At 43.3% G+C, this 24,507-nt stretch overlaps 1 protein-coding gene across 4 annotated transcripts in view; it reads left to right on the top strand.

The window, feature by feature from the left end:
* Positions 1 to 21,952, top strand: part of LOC139539489 (lysine-specific demethylase 4B-like) — a 103,065-nt gene extending 81,113 nt beyond the window's left edge. For all 4 annotated transcript variants that reach the window (XM_071342492.1, XM_071342491.1, XM_071342490.1 and 1 more), the window contains 8 exons: positions 1,827 to 1,906; positions 2,363 to 2,418; positions 2,694 to 2,802; positions 7,389 to 7,574; positions 16,642 to 16,812; positions 17,102 to 17,221; positions 20,705 to 20,797; positions 21,150 to 21,952. In XM_071342492.1, the coding sequence (XP_071198593.1) occupies positions 1,827 to 1,906; positions 2,363 to 2,418; positions 2,694 to 2,802; positions 7,389 to 7,574; positions 16,642 to 16,812; positions 17,102 to 17,221; positions 20,705 to 20,797; positions 21,150 to 21,806 (1,472 nt within the window). In that variant the 3' untranslated portion in view covers positions 21,807 to 21,952. The remainder of the gene's footprint in view (positions 1 to 1,826; positions 1,907 to 2,362; positions 2,419 to 2,693; positions 2,803 to 7,388; positions 7,575 to 16,641; positions 16,813 to 17,101; positions 17,222 to 20,704; positions 20,798 to 21,149) is intronic.
* The last annotated feature ends 2,555 nt before the right edge of the window (positions 21,953 to 24,507 follow it).

Raw genomic sequence — 24,507 nt, 5'->3', positions numbered from 1 at the left:
CTAGTTAAATAAATATTAAATAAGTGTAAAAATATATATACAGTGGGGAGAAGAAGTATTTGATACACTGCCGATATTTGCAGGTTTTCCTACTTACAAAGCATGTAGAGGTCTGTAATTTTTATCATAGGTACACTTCAACTGTGAGAGGTGGAATCTAAAACAAAAATCCAGAAAATTACATTGTATGATTTTTAAGTAATTAATTTGCATTTTATTGCATGACATAAGTATTTGATACATCAGAAAAGCAGAAGTTAATATTTGGTACAGAAACCTTTGTTTGCAATTACAGAGATCATACGTTTCCTGTAGTTCTTGACCAGGTTTGCACACACTGCAGCAGGGATTTTGGCCCACTCCTCCATACAGACGTTCTCCAGATCCTTCAGGTTTAGGGGCTGTCGCTGGGCAATACGGACTTTCAGCTCCTTCCAAAGATTTTCTATTGGGTTCAGGTCTGGAGACTGGCTAGGCCACTCCAGGACCTTGAGATGCTTCTTACGGAGCCACTCCTTAGTTGCCCTGGCTGTGTGTTTCGGGTCGTTGTCATGCTGGAAGACCCAGCCACGACCCATCTTCAATGCTCTTACTGAGGGAAGGAGGTTGTTGGCCAAGATCTCGCGATACATGGCCCCATCCATCCTCCCCTCAATACGGTGCAGTCGTCCTGTCCCCTTTGCAGAAAAGCATCCCCAAAGAATGAGGTTTCCACCTCCATGCTTCACGGTTGGGATGGTGTTCTTGGGGTTGTACTCATCCTTCTTCTTCCTCCAAACACAGTGAGTGGAGTTTAGACCAAAAAGCTCTATTTTTGTCTCATCAGACCACATGACCTTCTCCCATTCCTCCTCTGGATCATCCAGATGGTCATTGGCAAACTTCTGACGGGCCTGGACATGCGCTGGCTTGAGCAGGGGGACCTTGCGTGCGCTGCAGGATTTTAATCCATGACGGCGTAGTGTGTTACTAATGGTTTTCTTTGAGACTGTGGTCCCAGCTCTCTTCAGGTCATTGACCAGGTCCTGCCGTGTAGTTCTGGGCTGATCCCTCACCTTCCTCATGATCATTGATGCCCCACGAGGTGAGATCTTGCATGGAGCCCCAGACCGAGGGTGATTGACCGTCATCTTGAACTTCTTCCATTTTCTAATAATTGCACCAACAGTTGTTGCCTTCTCACCAAGCTGCTTGCCTATTGTCCTGTAGCCCATCCCAGCCTTGTGCAGGTCTACAATTTATCCCTGATGTCCTTACACAGCTCTCTGGTCTTGGCCATTGTGGAGAGGTTGGAGTCTGTTTGATTGAGTGTGTGGACAGGTGTCTTTTATACAGGTAACGAGTTCAAACAGGTGCAGTTAATACAGGTAATGAGTGGAGAACAGGAGGGCTTCTTAAAGAAAAACTAACAGGTCTGTGAGAGCCGGAATTCTTGGTTGGTTGGTAGGTGATCAAATACTTATGTCATGCAATAAAATGGAAGGTTGTGCGTAGTTGATGTAAATGCTATGAAATAAATAATATATTTTGGTGCCTAATAAGGGACTACTGCAGAACAACCAATGACATGTAGATGTGAGGATTTTTAAGAAGATATTTTTGTATGAGAATGGAGGATGTGCTTTCATTAATGGAGTCCTTTTCCCATGGCTCAGTAGATTCAGTACCACTAAGTGTAGAAGGCAGACCAGAAGATTCATTTTATCTGTTGATTTATTTTATCTTGTTCTTAACTGACTTGCCTAGTTAAGTTACATTCTCCTCTCTCTCCTCCCTCTTCACTTCTCCTCTCTCTTCACTTCTCTCCTCTCTCTCTCTCTCTCCAGGTTGTTATGGTGTTAGTCTGGACACGGTACACAATCAGCCCTGGATGTGTTCGCGATGTACAGCGCTCGCCTGGACAGCGGTGAGTCCCTCACTCAACACAATGCCTTCACCTGAAACAAGTTCCTACAGACTGAAACCGCTGGGCTTTCTCTATTGACCATCTGTTCAACGTTTTGGAAACGTATATGTGGGAACATCGGTCACTCTGAAACAGTACGTCCTTTCGTCTGTGATTGGTCAACAGTACGTCCTTTCGTCTGTGATTGGTCAACAGTACGTCCTTTCGTCTGTGATTGGTCAACAGTAGGGACCTTCCCTTAAAAACGAGGAAAAGGCAGCAATAGTACCGTTTGTCAATTTTGAGAATTTTGAAGCCAGTACACACTTCCTCAGAATAGTCCGAATTAATCTAAAATAACTCAAGTCTGTCATTCATTTTGGCTGAGGATATCTTAAGTCGCACATTTTGTGAATCCCCCCGGGTCTGTGCCCACTGCCTACCCACATCCTGACCTCTGTGTTTGTGTTCTCACAGGACTGCTGTCTGTGTAACTTACGGGGAGGGGCTCTGAAGATGACCACAGACAACCGGTCAGTGGCCTTTCCTACCTTCTTAATACCGCTATGTTACTTTAAAATGCATTACTTATGACATTCACTGTGTGTAGTGTTGTCACCATACCAGTATCATAGTGTGTAGCTCAGAAATAAACACGAGACTCTGGGCGACACTGGGACTATCCCCCCCTTTCCCAAAAAAACAGTCTATCATCATCATAGCCCTACTTGATACTGGCATCGTGACCCTAGGTGTTGAGAACAGTCGGGGGCGCACGTCGATTTGTGTGTCCTCTCCTCTCTACCAGGTGGGTCCATGTGATCTGTGCCATCGCCGTGGCGGAGGCTCGCTTCGTCAACGCCATCGCAAGGGAGCCGGTGGACATCAGCGCCATCCCCGATAGCAGGAAGAGTCTGGTGAGTGGAGAGGGAGGGAGGCAAACTCACTGGGTCATGTTTATTACATACCAAACAGTAGACAAAATAACTAATGCCGAGGGACTACCTGGAGTTGTCCAATAAGATTTTTTTCTTTTTTTTTTTGTGAATCTTTTTAAAATGTTTTCCCTAATGAACAGCGCCCTGGTCCATTGTTTTTTTGTGTTGTGTTTTATATTGTCGACGCGTTAACACAGTCATTTCAGCCAGACACACAAAAACCTTTGTATTGACACACAACCCTCCCTTGTATTGAGGAGCCTCAAAATGCCAGCCAGGAGGCTGGATTGGCTAGGATTAGGCCTATGCACCCCCTAACATGCTCCTAAACTGTAACTACTCTCCCTGGTCTCACACTCTTTCCATCACATGCTTACCTATCTTCTCCCACTCCCATATCTCATTCTCCCTCTTTCTCTCTCACTGTCTCACTTTCTTTGGTCACTTCTCTCTCTCTATGACACATTGAATTTGTTTTTTAATGGCGTAGAATGCCCTCAGTGCATCGCTCTCAGTTCATTCACTTCCTCATTTAGGTATCCAGTTGAGTTTATTTTTAAACCTAAGTAATTGTAGTGAGTGCAGTACTCTATATATTTTGTACCAATTGAGAACTTTGATCTAATTCCCTGAGATCTGGAAAATCATTGTTTTAGTCTTTTTGGGGTTTATGGCCAGGGCCCAGGTCTGGCAGTACTGCTCCAGCAGGTCCAGGCTCTGCTGTGAGTGACAGCAGGCACAGGTTATCTGCGAAGAGCAGACATTTAACCTCTGACTTGTGAAGACTAACACCAGGGGCTGAGGAGTTTTCTAGAATAGTGGCCAATTCGTTGATGTAAATATTGAAGAGTGCAGGGCTCAGATTGCAACCCTGGCGAAGGGTTGCTGCATGTATTGCCAGTATACATTGATACACTTAGGTTGGAGTCATTAACTCGTTTTTCAACCACTCCACAAATGTCTTGTTAACAAACTATACTTTTGGCAAGTCGGTTAGGACTCTACTACTTTGTGCATGACAAGTAATTTTTCCAACAATTGTTTACAGACAGATTATTTCACTGTATCACAATTCCAGTGGGTCAGAAGTTTACATACACTAAGTTGACTGTGCCTTTTAAACAGCTTGGAAAGTTCCAGAAAATAATGTCATGGCTTTAGAAGTTCTGATAGGCTAATTGACATCATTGACATCAGTCAATTGGAGGTGTACCTGTGGATGTATTTCAAGGCCTACCTTCAAGGCCTACCATGCTTACATCATGGGAAAATCAAAATTCAAAAAAATCAAAATAAATCTGGTTCATCCTTGGGAGCAATTTCCAAACGCCTGAAGATACCACGTTCATCTGTACAAACAATAGTACGCAAGTATAAACAACATGGGACCATGCAGCCGTCATACCGCTCAGGAAGGAGTCGCATTTTGTCTCCTAGAGATGAACGTACTCTGATGGGAAAAGTGCAAATCAATCCCAGAACAACAGCAAAGGACCTTGTGAAGATGCTGGAGAAAACGGGTACAAAAGTACCGTACAGTAAAACGAGTCCTATATCGACATAACCTGAAAGGCCAATCAGCAAGGAAGAAGCCACTGCTCTAAAACCGCCATAAAAAAAGCCAGACTACGGTTTGCAACTGCACATGGGGACAAAGATCGTACCTTTTGGAGAAATGTCCTCTGGTCTGATGAAACAAAAATAGAACTGTTTGGCCATAATGACCATTGTCATGTTTGGTGGAAAAAGGGGAGGCTTGCAAGCCGAAGAACACCATCCCAACTGTGAAGCACGGGGGTGGCAGCATCATGTTGTGGGGGTGCTTTGCTGTAGGAGGGACTGGTGCACTTCACAAAATAGATGGCATCATGAGGGAGGAAAAGTGTGGATATATTGACGCAACATCTCAAGACGTTAAAGCTTGGTCGCAAATGGGTCTTCCGAATGGACAATGACCCCAAGCATACTCCCAAAGTTGTGGCAAAATGGATAAGGACAACAAAGTCAAGGTTTTGGAGTGGCCATCACGAAGCCCTGACCTCAAATCCTATGGAAAATTTGTGGGCGAGCAAGGAGGCCTACAAACCTGACTCAGTTACACCAGCTCTGTCAGGAGGAATGGGCCAAAATTCACCCAACTTATTGTGGGAAGCTTGTGGAAGGCTACCTGAAACATTTGACCCAAGTTAAACATTTTAAAAGCAATGCTACGAAATACTAATTGAGTGTATGTAAACTTCTGACCCACTGGGAATGTGATGAAAGAAATAAATCACTACTATTATTCTGACATTTCACATTCTTAAAATAAAGTGGTGATCCTAACTGACCTAAAACAGGGAATTTTTACTAGTATTAAATGTCAGGAATTGTGAGAAACTGAGTTTAAATGTATTTGGCTAAGGTGTATGTAAACTTCCGACTGTATGATCGGTCGTGCGATGTTTTGGTATAAATCCAATTTGGCTTTTACTCAAGACATGGTGTTTTTAAAGACATTTTACAACTCTTACATTTATAATACTACTATAATACTTTCCAGGTTACTGTTAACACAAATGCCTCTAATTGTTAGGGTCAAATTTGTCTCTGTTCTTAAAGATTGGGGTTGTGTGTCCTTGATGTCAAGGAAGTAACCTACACTCAGTATCAAATTAAACCGTTTTAATATAGCCATTTCGCACTAGTGAATTCGAGCATCTCATTTAGGATGCCGTCAGGCCTGAAGTTTCTTATAGAGCTCCTGGTCAGGAATTGAGGAGTCCAATGGATTTTGATTGTCCTTTGTTGCGCCATTCAACTTCTCATGAATTTGGCATTGTTCTGCGTTTGCATCCATTTGAATGGTGTTGTAGTGTGTTAAAATGGGCTGTCCATATGTCACCATTTTGTATCGCTAATTCCTCGTTTAGATTTTTATTTATTTACATTTTGCCAGAAGTTGTTTGTGTTTATGGACTCCTCAGTTAGTGTCTGCTGCTTGACTTTATTGGTTCTGAGTGTACCTCTTCTCTCTCCTTTCTCCTTCTTGGTGTCTCTTCTCGCTTTCTCATTCTCCGTCTCGCTCTCTCGTGCTCATTCTCTATCGCTCGTTCTATCGTCTGTCCTCTCTCTCCCTCTCTCTCTGTCACTCCGTTTTCTACCCTCCATCTGTTCTGTCCCTCTCCTCCTCCTGGATGGATTGTGTGTTTGCGGTCCGAGGAGCAGGAGAACTTTGGTGAATAATAGATGCAAAACTGTCTGAATAAATCAGGAGTAATTTCTCACTGCGCTAAATGATCTGCATTGATCCTGCTGGCAGGAGGCAATTTCCCATCGCTGCCGCGCTGCTGAACAAACTGCTTTCTTCCCTACTTTTATCCCTCGCTTAATCCAAATAGACTTCAGAGTCAATTGCACAGCCTTTGCAGTGGCATTGTCACAAATCTACAAGTACTGTTGTAATCTATGAAAGGAAGTGAGGACTGTCTTTTGAATAATTTACATCCACCCGCTGTCAAAGCCGCGTTTCCAAAGGCTGTGAAAAATCGTCCCACCCTCTTAATGATTGGATGACTGGGCCTGTCTCTGTGGTACATGTTTTGTCCTAACCCGTTGATATTTGCTTTTATTCAGAAAAGTGATTCAGAGTCTGTCCTCCTTTTTAAAAGTTCTGGGATACATGGAAGGGTTTAAACTAATTGGAACGCAGCACAAACCCTCAAAGAACACCACGGTACCTTTTTTAGTTTTTCCTCATGTAAAATAGTCACTATATATCCCAAGTCGAATGGGACACTTTGCGTCGATTCATTCATTAGTGCAGAGACTGGTGAGCACTTCTACTCCAATTTATGCTCCTTAGCTACAAAAAACTTTCTAGAATGTTTGGCCCCAACCCTAACATTTTTGAGAATTCTGTCTGCCGCGTTTGTTTTAATTTTTTATAAAGTTGACTTTACAATTGAAACAAAAAAACTCGGAGGAAATGTTATGTAATGGCTTTACCCCAGGGCAATGTCTGAAGGAAAAAAGGGAAATTAGCAAACAGATAAATAAATCTCCCCCCCGTGCTACCCTTTGGTTGTTCCGTCTGTGGAGTCCATCTCGTGATTCTGGCCAGTGGAATATTAAAATCGGGAGACTGTGGGGCCGCTGACATACCTCAGAGCCAGGGCCCTATGGGGGGCTTTGAGGCGGAGAGACCTGCAGGAAGGGGTTGAAAGAGTAGGGAAAAGGAAAGGAGGGATGGTGAGAAATAGAGAGAGGAGTTAGAAAAATCTAATTGAAAGTGAAGGAGAGGTGGGCGGAAGGAAGATTAAAACAACTGAAGAAGGACCGACAGAGAATGAGATGGATTGATGCAGAGGGAGCAACGCCGCTGCTAATGCATATAGGGGAAACACTGCAACGAGTAAACTGTTCATACTGTATCAAATATCTCAAAGTTAACCAACTGATTTTTACAAACCTACTCCTGAAATTTTAGTTTTTTTATCTGACAATAGTGTATAGAAAAGTGATATTGCCTTTAGACACAGACTAATCTAATGTGTTGATTCTACCACACCTCTCTGGTGTTGCAGAAGTGTGTGTACTGCCACAAGAACACCAAGCAGATGTGTGGCGCGTGTATCCAGTGTTCCCACGACAACTGCTCCACCTCCTTCCACGTCACCTGCGCCCACATCGCCGGTGTGCTCATGAAGCCAGCCGATTGGCCCTACGTGGTGTCTGTCACCTGCCACAAGCATAAGAAGACCAATCACAAGGTACAGTAGGGGCACAACATTGTATAATGTTCAGGTATTCATAGGTTATGCAGAACATGCATGCTTCTCTGGCATGTAGAATGAAAACTTCTGTCTATTCGCCACATTTCTACATGCAACGTTAAACAGCAGCAAAATAATAATCTGTATAGTAATGATGTATGATATCAAGATAAGTATTAACTGCACTGTTAAGCTGTATGATTTTCTGATGAAGCCTTCTATCTATGCAATGGCCAGGGGTCTGTACTATGTACAGTGCATTTGGAAAGTATTCAGACCTTTCCCTTTTTCCATATTTTCTTACGTTACAGCCTTATTCTAAAATGGATTAAATGTATTTTCTTTCTCATCGATCTACACACAATAACCCATATTGTTGACGGTGAGAAACGTTTTTTTAGAAATGTTTGCAAATGTATTAAAAAGAATATCCCTTATTTACATTTCTACAACTTGATTGGAGTCCACTTGTGTTAAATTCAGTTGTTTGGAAAAGATTTGAAAAGGCACACCTGTCTATAAGGTACCAAGACAGCAGGAGAGTGGAAAGGCAGTTTGCCAGTTACAGCAGCGCCTCCCCTGAACGATAACGAAGAGGTAGGCGAGAAGCCTGACCGCGGAGACTGGGGTGAGAAGGTGATGAAGCGTACTTCATGAGCTGTAACCAAAAAACTACTGGCATTTGGAAAGTTTGAGGTGAGGGAAAAAGTGTGGTGGAACAAGCATTGTTAGCGTTGTTAAATATCTTGCTAGCTGGAATTAATTCTCCGTTAGCTAGCCAGAGAAATGTTGAGCAACAGTCAACTTAACTGATCAAATCATTGAGTTTATGTTGTGAAAATTAGCTGGCTAATAAAGTTAGACAAACATCTCTGCAGCACTCCACCACTCCCCCAATCAGGCCTTCATGGTAGAGTGGCCAGATGGAAGCCACTCCTCAGTAAAAGGCACATGACAGCCGCTTGGAGTTTGCCAAAAAGGCACCTAAAGAATCTCCGACCATGAGAAACAAGATTCTCTGGTCTGATGAAACCAAGATTGAACTCTTTGGCCTGAATGCCAAGCGTCACGTCTGGAGGAAATAGGAAATAGGACTGTGGCGGCCACGAAATATCGTCAGCCGGTGATTGTCAAGCAAATTACTGTCGTTCTCACGGTAATTGACAAACACATTTAGCGTCGCCTGGCTTCCTACAAGCCACTGATGCAGACCTTTGGAACGTCTACATTTTAAAATATCTAATAAATCCTTGTTATATAGCCTACACCTTCACAATGAATCCATTATTTATTTTAGACAGGTCTAAAGAAGCATGATATGAAGAAAATGTAGTCTATTTCAGAAGAACAGAATAGCGTACTCTTATGTTATGCTATGCCATATGGCTGTGGGCTACACTAGTTCATTGAGCAGATAAGATTTGGTTAGATTCCATGGCATTATTTTATAGTATGAAGAATACAATTGACCAAAGCTGAATAAAATAGAAAGGATATTTTCTCAATGATTTGAGGGAGTAGGCGCATGTAGATATTCTGTGTTGAGCGGTTAACAAAGAAATAGGTACTCCTATATGATTCATTTAACGTTATTAATGTAACTTTAGTTGTTTTACTAATGTTGGGCTATATGTTTAGATTTGTTATACATTTTAAGGCTGCATGATGCGACTCTAATGATGATTTGAAAAGCATGAGCTTTGCACATGATAACGCCTCACATTTCCCAGCGGCATCCCCTTTGTGTGGCTGTAATGCACCCCCAACAAATCCATGCCTTTTGCTGCCAGTGGCCGTTTTTCCCTACTCCCTGAGTGCTCAGAAGCACCTCTCACTCACAGGGAAAGATGAACGGAGCAAAGTACAGGGAGATCCTTGATGAAAACCTGCTCCAGAGCGCTCAGGACCTCCGACTAGGGCAATGGTTAGCCTTCCAACAGGACAATGCAGGAGTAGCTTCGGGAAAAGTCTGAATATCCTTGAGTGGTCCAGCCAGAGCCCGGACTTGAACCCAATCGAACATCTCTGGAGAGACCTGAAAATAGCTGTGCAGCGACACTCCCCATCCAACCTGACAGAGCTTGAGATTATCTGTTGAGAAGAATGGGAGAAACTCCCCAAATACAGGTGTGCCAAGCTTATAGCATCATACCCAAGAAGACTCGAGGGTGTAATCGATGCGAAAGGTGCTTCAACAAAGTACAGAGTAAAGGGTCTGAATACTTGTGTAAATGTGATTTTGTTTTTTATTAATTAGCAAAAATGTCTAAACCTGTTTTTGCTTTGTCAGTATGGGGTATTGTGTGTAGATTGTTTTTCCCCTCAATGTAATCCCTTTTAGAATAAGGCTGTAACAAAATGAGGAAAAAGTCAAGGGGTCTGAATACTTTCCGAATGCACTGTATATGTAGAAAAGCTTCTGCAATTCCAACATGAACTCAAATAAATAACTTTTGTATTTATTTGACAAATACTGTATTTTCAAAGCAACGAGTGAAATCTGCAAAGATTCATTCACTTGTGCGATTGAGCTCCTATGACAGTGGCTGCTACTCCATAAGGTTGGGGACACTAGTGTTATTCATCATTATCATGCCATGTCTTGGATTTCTTGTCTAGCAAAGATTCTTGAATCTTTGGTAAATGTACAACTTGGTTCCTTTTTATCTGAGAATTATATTCTGAATGTACAGTGCCTTGCAAAAGTATTCATCCCCCTTGGCGTTTTTCCTATTGTTGCATTACAATCTAACTTTAAATGGATTATTATTTGGATTTCATGTAATGGACATACACAAAATAGTCCAAATTGGTGAAGTGAAATTAAAAAAATAACTTGTTTCAAAAAATAAAAAAACAGAAAAGTGGTACATGCATATGTATTCACCCCCTTTGCTATGAAGCCCCTAAATATGATCTGGTGCAACCAATTACCTTCAGAAGTCACATAATTAGATTGCACACAGGTGAACTTTATTTGTCACATGATCTCCATGAAGATTGCACCATGAAGACCAAGGAGCTCTCCAAACAGGTCAGGGACAAAGTTGTGGAGAACTACAGATCAGGGTTGGGTTATGAAAAAATATCAGAAACTTTGAACATCCCACAGAGCACCACTAAATCCATTATTAAAACATGGAAAGAATATGGCACCTCAACAAACCTGCCAAGAGAGGGCCGTCCACCAAAACTCACGGACCAGGCAAGGAGGGCATTAATCAGAGAGGCAACAAAGAGACCAAAGATAAACCTGAAGGAGCTGCAAAGCTCCACAGCAGAGATTGGAGTATCTGTCCATAAGACCACTTTAAGCCGTACACGCCACAGAGCTGGGCTTTACAGAAGAGTGGCCAGAAAAAAGACATGTCTTAAAGAAAAAAATAAGCAAACACGTTTTGTGTTTGCCAAAAGGTATGTGGGGGACTCCCCAAACACATGGAAGAAGGTACTCTGTTCAGATGAGACTAAAATTGAGCTTTTTGGCCATCAAGGAAAACCCTACGGCTGGCGCAAACTCAACACCTCTCATCACCCCGAAAACCCCATCCCCCCAGTGAAGCATGGTGGTGGCAGCATCATGCTGTGGGTATGTTTTTCATCGGCAGGAACTGGGAAACTGTTCAGAATTGAAGGAATGGTGTATGGCACTAAATACGGGGAAATGCTTGAGGGAAACCTGTTTCAGACTTCCAGAGACTTGAGACTGGGACGGAGGTTCACCTTGCAGCAGGACAATGACCCTAAGCATACTGCTAAAGCAACACTCGAGTGGTTTTAAGGGGAAACATTTACATGTCTTGGAATGGCCTAGTCAAAGCTTAGACCTCAATCCAATTGAGAATCTGTGGTATGACTTAAAGATTGCTGTACACCAGCAGAACCCATCCAACTTGAAGGAGCGGGAGCAGTTTTGTCTTGAAGAAAAGGCAGAAATCCCAGTGGCTAGATGTGCCAAGCTTATAAAGAACATATCCTAAGAGACTTGCAGCTGTAATTGCTGCAAAAGGTGGCTCAACAAAGTATTGACTTTATAAGGGTGAATAGTTATGCAAGCTCAAGTTCTGTTTTTCTGTCTTATTTCTTCTTTGTTTTTGTTTCACAAAAAAATATATTTTGCATCTTTAAAGTGGTAGGCATGTTGTGTAAATCAAATGATACAAATCCCCACCAAAATCTATTTTAATTCCAGGTTGTAAGGCAACAAAATAGGAAAATGTCAAGGGGGGTGAATACTTTCGCAAGCCACTGTACATACATACAGTGGGGAGAACAAGTATTTGATAACCTGCAAAATCGGCAGTGTTTCCTACTTACAAAGCATGTAGAGGTCTGTAATTTTTATCATAGGTACACTTCAACTGTGAGAGACGGAATCTAAAACAAAAATCCAGAAACTCACATTGTATGATTTTTAAATAATTAATTTGCATTTTATTGCATGACATAAGTATTTGATCACCTACCAACCAGTAAGAATTCCGGCTCTCACAGACCTGTTAGTTTTTCTTTAAGAAGCCCTCCTGTTCTCCACTCATTACCTGTATTAACTGCACCTGTTTGAACTCGTTACCTGTATAAAAGACACCTGTCCACACACTCAATCAAACAGATTCCAACCTCTCCACAATGGCCAAGACCAGAGAGCTGTGTAAGGACATCAGGGATAAAATTGTAGACCTGCACAAGGCTGGGATGGGCTACAGGACAATAGGCAAGCAGCTTGGTGAGAAGGAAACAACTGTTGGCGCAATTATTAGAAAATGGAAGAAGTTCAAGATGACGGTCAATCACCCTCGGTCTGGGGCTCCATGCAAGATTTCACCTCGTGGGGCATCAATGATCATGAGGAAGGTGAGGGATCAGCCCAGAACTACACGGCAGGACCTGGTCAATGACCTGAAGAGAGCTGGGACCACAGTCTCAAAGAAAACCATTAGTAACACACTACGCCGTCATGGATTAAAATCCTGCAGCGCACGCAAGGTCCCCCTGCTTAAGCCAGTGCATGTCCAGGCCTGTCTGAAGTTTGCCAATGACCATCTGGATGATCCAGAGGAGGAATGGGAGAAGGTCATGTGGTCTGATGAGACAAAAATAGAGCTTTTTGGTCTAACTCCACTCGCCGTGTTTGGAGGAAGAAGAAGTATGAGTACAACCTCAAGAACACCATCCCAACCGTGAAGCATGGAGGTGGAAACATCATTCTTTCGGGATGCTTTTCTGCAAAGGGGACAGGACGACTGCACCGTATTGAGGGGAGGATGGATGGGGCCATGTATCGCGAGATCTTGGCCAACAACCTCCTTCCCTCAGTAAGAGCATTGAAGATGGGTCGTGGCTGGGTCTTCCAGCATGACAACGACACGAAGCACACAGCCATGGCAACTAAGGAGTGGCTCCGTAAGAAGCATCTCAAGGTCCTGGAGTGGCCTAGCCAGTCTCCAGACCTGAACCCAATAGAAAATCTTTGGAGGGAGCTGAAAGTCCGTATTGCCCAGCGACAGCCCCGAAACCTGAAGGATCTGGAGAAGATCTGTAGGGAGGAGTGGGCCAAAATCCCTGCTGCAGTGTGTGCAAACCTAGTCAAGAACTACAGGAAACGTATGATCTCTGTAATTGCAAACAAAGGTTTCTGTACCAAATATTAAGTTCTGCTTTTCTGATGTATCAAATACTTATGTCATGCAATAAAATGCAAATTAATTACTTAAAAATCATACAATGTGATTTTCTGGATTTTTGTTTTAGATTCCGTCTCTCACAGTTGAAGTGTACCTATGATAAAAATTACAGACCTCTACATGCTTTGTAAGTAGGAAAACCTGCAAAATCGTCAGTGTATCAAATACTTGTTCTCCCCACTGTATATATATATATATATATATATATATATATATATATATATATATATATATATATATATATATATATATATATATATATATATATACACAAACGCTACACTGACACTCCAACGAATCAAATAAAATGTTATTTGTCACATACACATGGTTAGCAGATGTTAATGCGAGTGTAGCGAAATGTTGGAGACTAACTCACCAATGCCTTTTCAACGCACACACTACATACGCTCACACACACACACACAAAACACACACATGCATATTGACGCCACACACGCACTTATAGACACTTTCACACTGCTTCTACTTTATTATCTCTCCTGATTGCCCGGTCACTTTGACCCTTCATGTACATGTTACTTCAACTACACTACCTTGTACCATTGCACATTGACTCGGTACTGGTACTCGTTGTGTATAAAGCCTTGTTGTTATTTTATTGTGTAACTATTTATTTATAAATCTTTAGCAAATTTTTGTTACTTTTTAACTCTGCGTTGTTGGGAAAGGGGCTCGTGAGGAAGCATTTCACGGTAAAGTCTACACATTGTCGTGTCTTTGACTATGCCAGATTAATTGCTTTGACATTCTATTCTATAAAATAATTTCTCCGTAATTAATATTACCTGATTGAGCTAATCATGTAAACGTAATTAACTAGAGAGGGACACCACAAAATAATATTTATAGAGCTGTTATCTTCCGAATAAACTCTTAAAGATTTAGTAATATTTTACATCCATAGCAGTCACATTAATCGTCATTTTATTCAGTCTCATCTGAAAGTGGTAAATCCTTGGTTATCTGCAAGAATCCTGGCTAACAAGTTGAATCAGCAATACAAAATTGGGTTTAATTATTTATTTACTAAATACCTAACTAATCACACAGAATCACACATATCCAATTAAATCATAACTTGAATCACAAACTTGCCGTCATAAAGGCAAACGTCCCTAGCGGGCGGAATAGACATGACAGCTTGTTACACAAAGGAAAGGGGGGGGCTGGGTTTTAGTGAAAGAGCGGGAGACTGGAACATAGGCGAAGCTGTGTTATCGCAAATACAGTATCTTATGCATTCTAAATTACCGCCCATTTGAAAAAGGAAAATGCAATAAATATTTACTCTGAGCTGCGCTTCAGTAGGTTGGTGGTAGATGGACGACCGTATCGCCAACCTGAGACCTCTGTCCTTTGAAGAATGTCTCTGGTGGTCACTGGATTCGTTGGAGTAGCGTCGATGTGTAGTAGATCACAATCACCCAACCTCATCTCAATTGAGGTTGGGTGATTGTGGAGGCCAGCGCATCTGATACAGCACTCCATCACTCTCCTTCTTGATCAAATAGCCCTTACACAGCCTGGAGATGTGTTGGGTCATTGTCTTGTTGAAATACAAATGATAGTTCCACTAAGCGCAAACCAGATGGGATGGCGTATCGCTGCAGAATGCTGTGGTAGCCATGCTGGTTCAGTGTGCCTTGAATTCTAAATAAATACCAGTGTCACCAGCAAACCACCATCACACCTCCTCCTCCATGCTTCACAGTGGGAACCACACATGCAGAGATCATCCTCAATTGGGTTGAGGTCGGGTGATTGTGGAGGCCAGGTCATCTGGCCTCCACAGATGACCTGGCCTCCACATGCAGAGATCATCTGTTCACCTACTCTGCGTCTCACAAAGGCACAGCAGTTGGAACCAAAATTCTCAAATTTGGACTCATCAGACCAAAGGACAGATTTCCACCGGTCTAATTTCCATTGCTCATATTTCTTGGCCCAAGCAAGTCTCTTCTTCTTATTGGTGTCCTTCAGTAGTGGTTTCTTCACAACAATTTGACAATGAAGGCCTGATTCACACAGTCTCCTCTGAACAGTTGATGTGTCTGTTACTTGAACTCCGTGAAGCATTTTTTTTGGCTGCAATTTCTGAGGCTGGTAACTCTAATGAACTTATCCTCTGCAGCAGAGGTAACTCTGGGTCTTCCTTTCCTGTGGCGGTCCTCATGTGAGCCAGTTTCATCATAGCGCTTGATGGGTTTTGCGATTGTACTTGAAGAAACTTTTACATTTCTTGACATTTTCCAGATTGACTGACCATGTGTTTAAAGTAATGATGGACTGTCGTTTCTTTTTGCTTATTTGAGCTGTTCTTGGTCTTTTACCAAATAGGGCTATATTCTGTATACCACCCCTACCTTGTCACAACACAACTGATTGGCTCAAACTCATTAAGAAAGAAAAATTCCACAAATTAACAAGGCACACCGGTTAATTGAAATGCATTCCGGTTGATTAACTCATGAAGCTGGTTGAGAGAATGCCAAGAGTGTGCAAAGATGTCATCAAAGCAAAGGGGGGCTACTTTGAAGAATCTCAAAGATAAAATATATTTTGAGTTGTTTATCACTTTTTTTTGGTTACTACATGATTCCATATGTGTTGTTATGTCTTTATTCTACAATGTAGAAAATAGGGGGAAAATTAAGAAAATCCCTTGAATGAGTAGTCCAAAATATTCCAAACTTTCGACCGGTACTGTATATAATCACACGCACACACTGAGTGTACAAAACATTAAGAACAGCTTCCTAATATTGAGTTTTGCCCCCAGAACAGCTTCAATTTGTCGGGGCATGGACTCTATAAGGTGTCAAAAGCGTTTCACAAGGATGGTGGCCCATGTTGGCTCCAATGCTTCCCACAGTTGTCAAGTTGGCTGGATGTATTTGGGGTGGTCGATCATTCTTGATACACGGTAAACTGTTGAGCGTGAAAAACCCAGCAGCGTTGCAGTTCTTGACACAAACCGCTGCGCCTGACACCCACTATCATACCCCCCCCCCCCCCCCGTTCAAAGGCACTTAAATATTTTGTCTTGCCAATTCACCCTTTGAATGACACACATACACAATCCATGTCTCAAGGCTTGAAAATCCTTCTTTAACCTGCCTCCTCTCCTTCATCTACACTGATTTGAAGTGGATTTAACAAGTGACATCAATAAGGGATCATAGCATTCATGTGGACAATCTTCGTCATGGAAAGAGCAGGTGTTCTTGATGTTTTGTCCACTATGTGCCATGAAATATATAACACTGTCTTTTATAACTGCTCTAACACCATAGAAATAAAATGACTATAGATTAAATTCAAATAGTTTCTATTTTCACACTCCTCCCTCTCTCTAGGCAAGGGCGGGGCCAAGGGGGGAGTTTTCTCTTGGCCAGAAGGTAATTGGTCGGAACATCGATGGCTGGTTCTACCCCTGCACCATCATTGGCATGACCTCACAAACCTTCTACGAGGTCAACTATGATGACGGCTCCTACTGTGACAACATCTTCCCCGAGAACGTTGTGGTGAGTCCCTCTGTCAGCCAGCCTCTCGCTCTCTCAGCCTCTCGCTCTCTCAGCCTCTCGCTCTCTCAGCCTCTCGCTCTCTCAGCCTCTCGCTCTCTCCGTCTGTTAGCCTCTCTCTACACGTCTGTCGATCTTAGCCATGGTGAGGTGACCATGATATGTGTTGACATAGTGACAACTGACAAATCAAAGCAGTGGCTATAGAATGACATATATCTAGTGAATGTTAGATGCATCAAATCCTAACCTGTTCCTCAAATCAATCACTCCGTTCTCTCCCTCCCTCCAGAGTCACGACTGTCTTCGTAACGGCCCCCCAGAGACCAGCGAGCTGATGTTGGTCCACAACATGGAGGGCCAGGCACTCAACGCCTCCTACGTCAAGGATCACGTGCACAAGTACTACCAGGTGAGAGGAGCGTTGCCCCCCCCCCCCCCGCCCGTACACTCCCTTCACTCTACCTTGTCAACCAACTAGCCCATTAGCCCTGTGTTCCAGTACTAAATCAAATCGTATTAGTCACATGCGCCGAATACAACAGGTGTAGACCTTACAGTGAAATGCTTACTTACGAGCCTCTAACCAACAGTGCAGTTTCAAAGAATACAGATAAGAAATAAAAGTAACAGGTCATTTAAAGAACAGCAGTAAAAAACAACAATATATACAGGGGGGTGACGGTACAGAGTCAATGTGCAGGGGCACCGGTTAGTTGAGGTAGTATGTACATGTAGGTAGAGTTAATTAATGTGACTATGCATAGATGACAACAGAGAGTGGGGAGTGGGGGGGGGGCAATACAAATAGTCTGGATAGACATTTGACTAGATGTTCACTAAGGTCAAGTTGATTGGTTGAATCCGGGGATGTTAGTGCCTGCACACCCTGTGTACTTCCTTGTAGATGTGAAAGGACTGGTTATGTAAATGGGTTCAAATCAATGTAGCTCATCTCCACATGAGACTACGTTGGAGGTTTGAAAACACATGACAGATTTAGGCGATCAGAAAGTCAACAGTGCATATCAGAAGGCTAGGTGTTATTTTAAGTGCATGCTCTTCAACCGATCGCTGCCCGCCCGCACCCGCCCGCCCGACTAGCATCACTACTCTGGACGGTTCGGACTTAGAATATGTAGACAACTACAAATATCTAGGTGTCTGGTAAGATTGTAAACTCTCCTTCAAGACTCACATGAAGCATCTCCAATCCAAAATTAAATCTGGAATCGGCTTCTTATTTCGCAACAAAGCATCCTTCACTCATGCTGCCAAACATACCCTCGTAAAACTGACTATCCTACCGATCCTCGACGATGTCATTTATAATATAGCCTCCAACACTCTACTCAGCAAATTGGATGTAGTCTATCACAGTGCCATCCGTTTTGTCACCAAAGCCCCATATACTACCCACCACTGTGACCTGTATGCTCTCGTTGGCTGGCCCACGCTTCATATTCGTCGCCAAACCCACTGTCTCCAGGTCATCTATAAGTCTTTGCTGGGTAAAGCCCTGCCTTCTCTCAGCTCACTGGTCACCATAGCAACACCCACCCGTAGCAGCGCTCCAGCAGGTATATTTCACTGGTCATCCCCAAAGCCAACACTTCCTTTGGCCGCCTTTCCTTCCGGTTCTCTGCTGCCAATGACTGGAACGAATTGCAAAAATCTCTGAAGCTGGAGTCTTATATCTCCCTCACTAACTTTAAGCATCAGCTGTCAGAGCAGCTTACCGATCACTGTACCTGTACACAGTCAATCTGTAAATAGCACACCCAACTACCTCATCCCCATATTATTACCTACCCTCTTGCTCTTTTGCACCCCAGTATCTCTACTTGCACGTCATCATCTGCACATCTATCACTCCAGTATTAATGCTACATTGTAATTATTCTCGCCTCTACGGCCTATGTATTGCCGACCTCCCTACTCTTCTACATTTGCACACACTGTACATAGATTTTTCTTTTCTATTGTGTTGACTGTACGTTTGTTTATGTGTAACTCTGGGTTGTGTGTCGCACTGCTTTGCTTTATCTTGGTCATGTTGCAGTTGTAAATGAGAACTTGTTCTCAACTGGCCTACCTGGTTAAATAAAGGTGAAATATATATTTTAAATAAATAAAAAGGTGGTGCCACTGTATATTTTCATTATATATTCTAGGATGCATGGATGGGTTAAGAACTATTTATTTCCCTTAAAATGTCCTTATGACAACTTTAGGCAGTCTTTATAATGTCCCACTCCATCTACATTGAACCCCCAGCCCTGCACCAAGTTGGTTCTACAGCGGAAGCCTTTTTTACACCAAAACTTAGATGACTTTGACTTTCCAGCACAGTGTTTATCTGAGTGTTTTCTGAGTATTTCCAGCACAGTGTTTATCTGACTGTTTCCAGCACAGTGTTTATCTGAGTGTTTATCTGACTGTTTCCAGCACAGTGTTTATCTGACTGTTTCCAGCACAGTGTTTATCTGTTTCCAGCACAGTGTTTATCTGTTTCCAGCACAGTGTTTATCTGACTGTTTCCAGCACAGTGTTTATCTGACTGTTTCCAGCACAGTGTTTATCTGTTTCCAGCACAGTGTTTATCTGTTTCCAGCACAGTGTTTATCTGTTTCCAGCACAGTGTTTATCTGACTGTTTCCAGCACAGTGTTTATCTGACTGTTTCCAGCACAGTGTTTATCTGAAAATGATGGCACTCTTGTAGATTATGGCAGAGTATCTTGCTGCAGCGGACATTCAAACGTAGTCGAGAGTGTTAGCATTGCAGGTGCGTGTGGAGGATTTATGGTGCGACGCACAGAGTGCTTACGAGGTATAAAGCTTAGAGGAGAGGTCCCTGGTACTGGAGGAACACAACTCCTCTGAACACACATGGTGTGTGTACACCACACACACAGAGCCTTGTGAGCTCTTCCACACTCTCAGCCTGGGCGATGCGTGATATGACAAGACACATGGCACACACCCACATACACTACATGGTTCGTCCAACATCTCTTTCCAAAATCATGGGCATTAATATGGAGTTGGTCCCCCCCCTTTGCTGCTATAACAGCCTCCACTCTTCTGGGAAGGCTTTCCTCTAGATGTTGGAACATTGCTGCGGGGACTTGCTTCTAGTCAGCCACAAGAGCAGTAGTGAGGTCAGGCAACTGATGTTGGGCGATTAGGTGTGTCTCGCAGTCAGTGTTCAGTCAGTTTGAGGTCAGGGCTCTGTACAGGCCAGTCAAGTTCTTCCACACCGATCTCAGCATACCATTTCTGTATGGACCTCGCTCTGTGCACGGGGGCATTGTCATGTTGAAACAGGAAAGGGCCTTCCCCAAACTGTTGCCACAAAGTTAGAAGCACAGAATCATGTAGAATGTCATTGTATGTGTGTCGCTCTGACTGGATGTAGTATGCATGTGACTATATGGTTATGCCTCTGTGTGTATGTGTTTCTAATCACAGGATGGGACTGGGGAGGAGGATGTGTGTGTCTGTGTGCGCGCTAATCTCAGAGTTTCACTGTGCTTGTATGTGTTCTCTCTCCATCGCTCTCTCACTCACTCCCACTCTCTCTCATGCTAATGATGCTGGCTAATCACCTGCTCTCTCTCACATACACATTTGTATGCACGACAGAGCCGCAAGACACGGCAGAGCCACACGACACGGCAGAGCCACACGACAGAGTCACACGACACGGCAGAGCCACACGACAGAGTCACACGACACCAAGACAACATGGCACAAAGGGTGTCTTCAAATTCTGTTACTGGATTTTGTCCTCCTGACAATCCTGGGCTTTGTTGTTTTTTGTGTTGTTTTGAGTATGACCCTTAGTTAACTCTCCCACTCGTTCTCTCTTTCCATCTCTCTCCCCTTTTCAGGTGGAGTTCCAAGATGCGTCCCAGCTGTTACTGAAGCAAACAGAGATCCATTCGCTGGAGCAGGACCTGCCCAAGAGAGTCTGCACTCGCCTGGTACGAGACCACCTGACGCCCACCCACTAGGGCAGGGGTGGGCTGGGGAGGGAGGGAGGGAGGCAGGGGTGGGCTGGGGAGGGAGGCAGGGGTGGGCTGGGGAGGGAGGGAGGCAGGGGTGGGCAGGGGAGAGGAGATTCATCATGTTATTCCACACTACATTATGGTGTTGTCAGTCATGGCTGTGTTGAGCCCTTTTATCAAATGCATATTTTATGTGATGCTCCTGAAATATCCATCCTTACTGTCTGGTTGTAGGGGTTTGAAGGGTGTAGGAGCGCAACATAGGAAAGAAGTGATCATGTGGATGTCATGCCACTATTTTTACCATCAGCTGTCTTTTCCTGTCTAGGCAATACCAACCCAGGAAGCCCTTCTGTCAGGCGACGAACCACAGGCAGCCAAGAGGCCTCGCCTCCCCGCCCCTCACCCCACACCTCAAGTCCCCATGGACCCCGGATGCCAACCCCCAGCTACAGGCCCTGTACCTCACAGTATTACACCTCACACACCCAGCCATGCTCCTGGTCCCTCCAACACTGATATCAGCGCCCTTACCCTCACCCAGGCTCTGGCAATACCCATCTCCGAGCCCACCCTCACCCCAATGCCAACTCTCACTGATCCTCTCCCAGCACCGTCGGCCCTAGCCGCCCCTCTGCTGCCCCTTTCCCCAGCCGTGCCCTTCCAGGACCAGGGTGAAGCTTACACAGCCAGGTCCGTGCCCTTCCAGAACCAGGGTGAAGCTTACACAGTCAGGTCCGTGCCCTTCCAGGACCAGGGTGAAGCTTACACAGTCAGGTCCGTGCCCTTCCAGGACCAGGGTGAAGCTTACACAGTCAGGTCCGTGCCCTTCCAGGACCAGGGTGAAGCTTACACAGCCAGGTCCGTGCCCTTCCAGAACCAAGGTGAAGGATACACGCCCAGCTCCAGCTACGTGTCCTACATGGAGACGCTGCTCAATACACACTTCCCCCCTCAGGAAGATGGCCCCGGGCCCCTGTTTTAATGAGACGCACCACTCTGCCGTGATAGCTAGGCTAACAGGAGCTAAGCTAACACTAGGAAAGATAATGTAATCTATGCTAAAGGAGGCTAAGTGATAGACAGTAGCATCTGCTACAGAATGCAGATAAAGCACTCCTCAGTTGCATGTCTTTTTTTTTTTTCGGGTGGGTGGGGTGGTTCTCACTGCTGTGGTGTGGTTATGGGCTGTTCCTAGAACTGCAGCAGAAGAGGAGGCTTCTTTTCCACTTCTGTGTGTCTCTGCCATTGTGCAAAACGCAAAATGTATAGACATGAATAGACTCACAAGCATCAACACCGTACCTCTTTCTATCCATTTATTTACCCACTTTACCCGCTTTTACAGAACGGTGACGTCAGCAGTCTACGTGCGTCAGCTTTTTTGTGTTCATCTATGAAACCAGCAAGAACTATTTTTTAATAGAAGCTATACCAACTGCTTACAATGAAACAGAACAGCATATGGACAGAATATTTGTGTACAGTTTCAATAATGTATTTTTGTTTGTGAGAGGTCCTGGGAAAAGGGTGGGGATGTATTACAGGGGGGTTGACAAGTATTTAAATGTCTTATTCATATATTGATATAAAATCCTTGTACAAAGAAAACGTTTTTTGGAGGGGAATGCAACCATGGTAGTTACACTTTGTAATCTTGTCTGCAGAACCATTGAATTTTGTGAAGATGTGTTGCAGTAGTTCTGAATGTGTCCCTGTATCGAACAAACCCAAAACCATAATGTTCACATGGCTCACTTTTTCCAACTCCAGAACTTCTCTGGGCTTGTTTTGTAGCATTCTTCGTAAAATCAATGTTACTATTCGACGTTGTATGTTCGTATGACTATTCTTTGTTTATTTTGTGAATATATTAACCTCACGAGGTGATCTGAGAAAATGCTTTGATTATGAAATTATTATCCTTATTTTTTTGAGATTTTAGAGGCGTAAATTGAATTTCTACTCCGGTAAACAAAACCTGCATTTTCAAATGGTATGTTAACTATCTTTATAGAGGTGCTATCCTGGATGACTGAGGAAGCATGTTTCTCATACCCACAGTCACATTATACATAGTGCAAGCCTTGTGTGTGAATCAAATCTGTTAATGTCATACTAGCCATGTAATTGAACTGTTATTACAATAGAATGTCATGACAGATCAATGTTCCTATGTGGAAACCAACTGTGAAGAGGCTTTATTTCATAGGAATTAAACTGAGTTGTTATAGCCAGCTTGTGTAGTGTTCCTTTACTTTTGCTTGTTTATAACCCATCTCTTATCCCGCTCTCCTCCTCCGTCGTCTGTCTGTCCTTGCTCATTCCCTGCAGGCCAATGCGGTTTGAGCTCAGCGGAGGTATAACTACGGCTGTTACTGCTCCCCTGTTCTCTGGCAACAACACAAGCAGAATCCCAAAGAGGCTCGTGTTTTAAAGGAGGGGGAAAGTGTTCCAAAGCCCATAGGGGGTCACCATTTGATTTTTACTGCCCTTAAGTGTATTTCTCTTCATCTGCCAAGTGTATCTTGCCGTCGAATTCTCTACCCTTCTCTAAAACTGTGCGCTCATACATTCCCCTTCGTGGCTTTTAAGTAATGGACTGATGTGAAGAATATGGTGAAAACTCCCTCCAACCATATTTGTGCCCCAATCCAATGCCTTTAAACCCCTGTGTCTTGACTTGGATAAAATGTGAAAAAGAAAATCTAGTTGGTGTTGATGCTCTCTTCAGCAATGAAGTTTGAAGAGTGGATTAAAATATCTATATTTATTTCAGATTGCAATAATTTTGTTATTATACAAAATATGAACCCAATAAAGCAACACTTAATGAATATAGTAGATTACAAATGTAATTCAGTTTTATTAAATTGTGAATTGAAACTAGTGGAACGATGAGTTTATTGTAGTCAACAATAATTTTGTTTAATTGTATGTGACAGGTAACCTAGCGGTTAGAGCGTTGGGCCAGTAACCGAAAGGTCGATGGTTTGAATAGCCGAGCTGACAAGCTAAATATGTCTGTGCACTAAACCCTCATTTTCTCCAGGGGCGCTGTACTACCAACACATTTCACTACTCCTATCCAGTGTATGTGACAACATTTTTATTTTATTTTTATTGTAGTCCCAAAATGTACAGCCTTTTAGCTACCACATGGTAAGTTTACTCAACATCGGCAAATCACAACGTAGAAGGCGATATAGATTTGTTTGTTTTATTAGTTTATTTTTATTTTTTATCTACCCCTAGACCACCCCCTGTAAACCAGGGTTTCCCAAAGCAGGACCGCATTTCGATAACCTTGCTATAGACCACCTCCTGCAGGCATACAGTTTGTGCAGCACGTGATAGCACAGAGCCTACTGTCTTTGGTGATGGACTACAGGTAATTAGCCTAATGGCGGGAAATTCAATAGAGGCTTGTCAGTTTATCTGTGTTCCGCTGAAAACTTTGTTCTGGCTATTGGGATAAAATTGTGTTCAAAATGTATATGGGAAGGTAAAACGGGCCCAGATAAAATTAACACATTTTCAAAGAGGGAAACACGTAGGAGGACTATCCATTGTTAACTTTAGATTGTATTGCCAGGCGTTAGCATTTCGCCACATCTTCAATTGGTTTAGACAGAAAAATATGGTGTCTCTTATTTCCCTGGAAGAGGTGGTCTTTACTGATATAT

This window comes from Salvelinus alpinus, chromosome 15, assembly GCF_045679555.1.
Source record: "Salvelinus alpinus chromosome 15, SLU_Salpinus.1, whole genome shotgun sequence".
NCBI classification, from domain to species: domain Eukaryota; kingdom Metazoa; phylum Chordata; class Actinopteri; order Salmoniformes; family Salmonidae; genus Salvelinus; species Salvelinus alpinus.
This window is presented reverse-complemented; position numbering and strand designations above follow the sequence as displayed.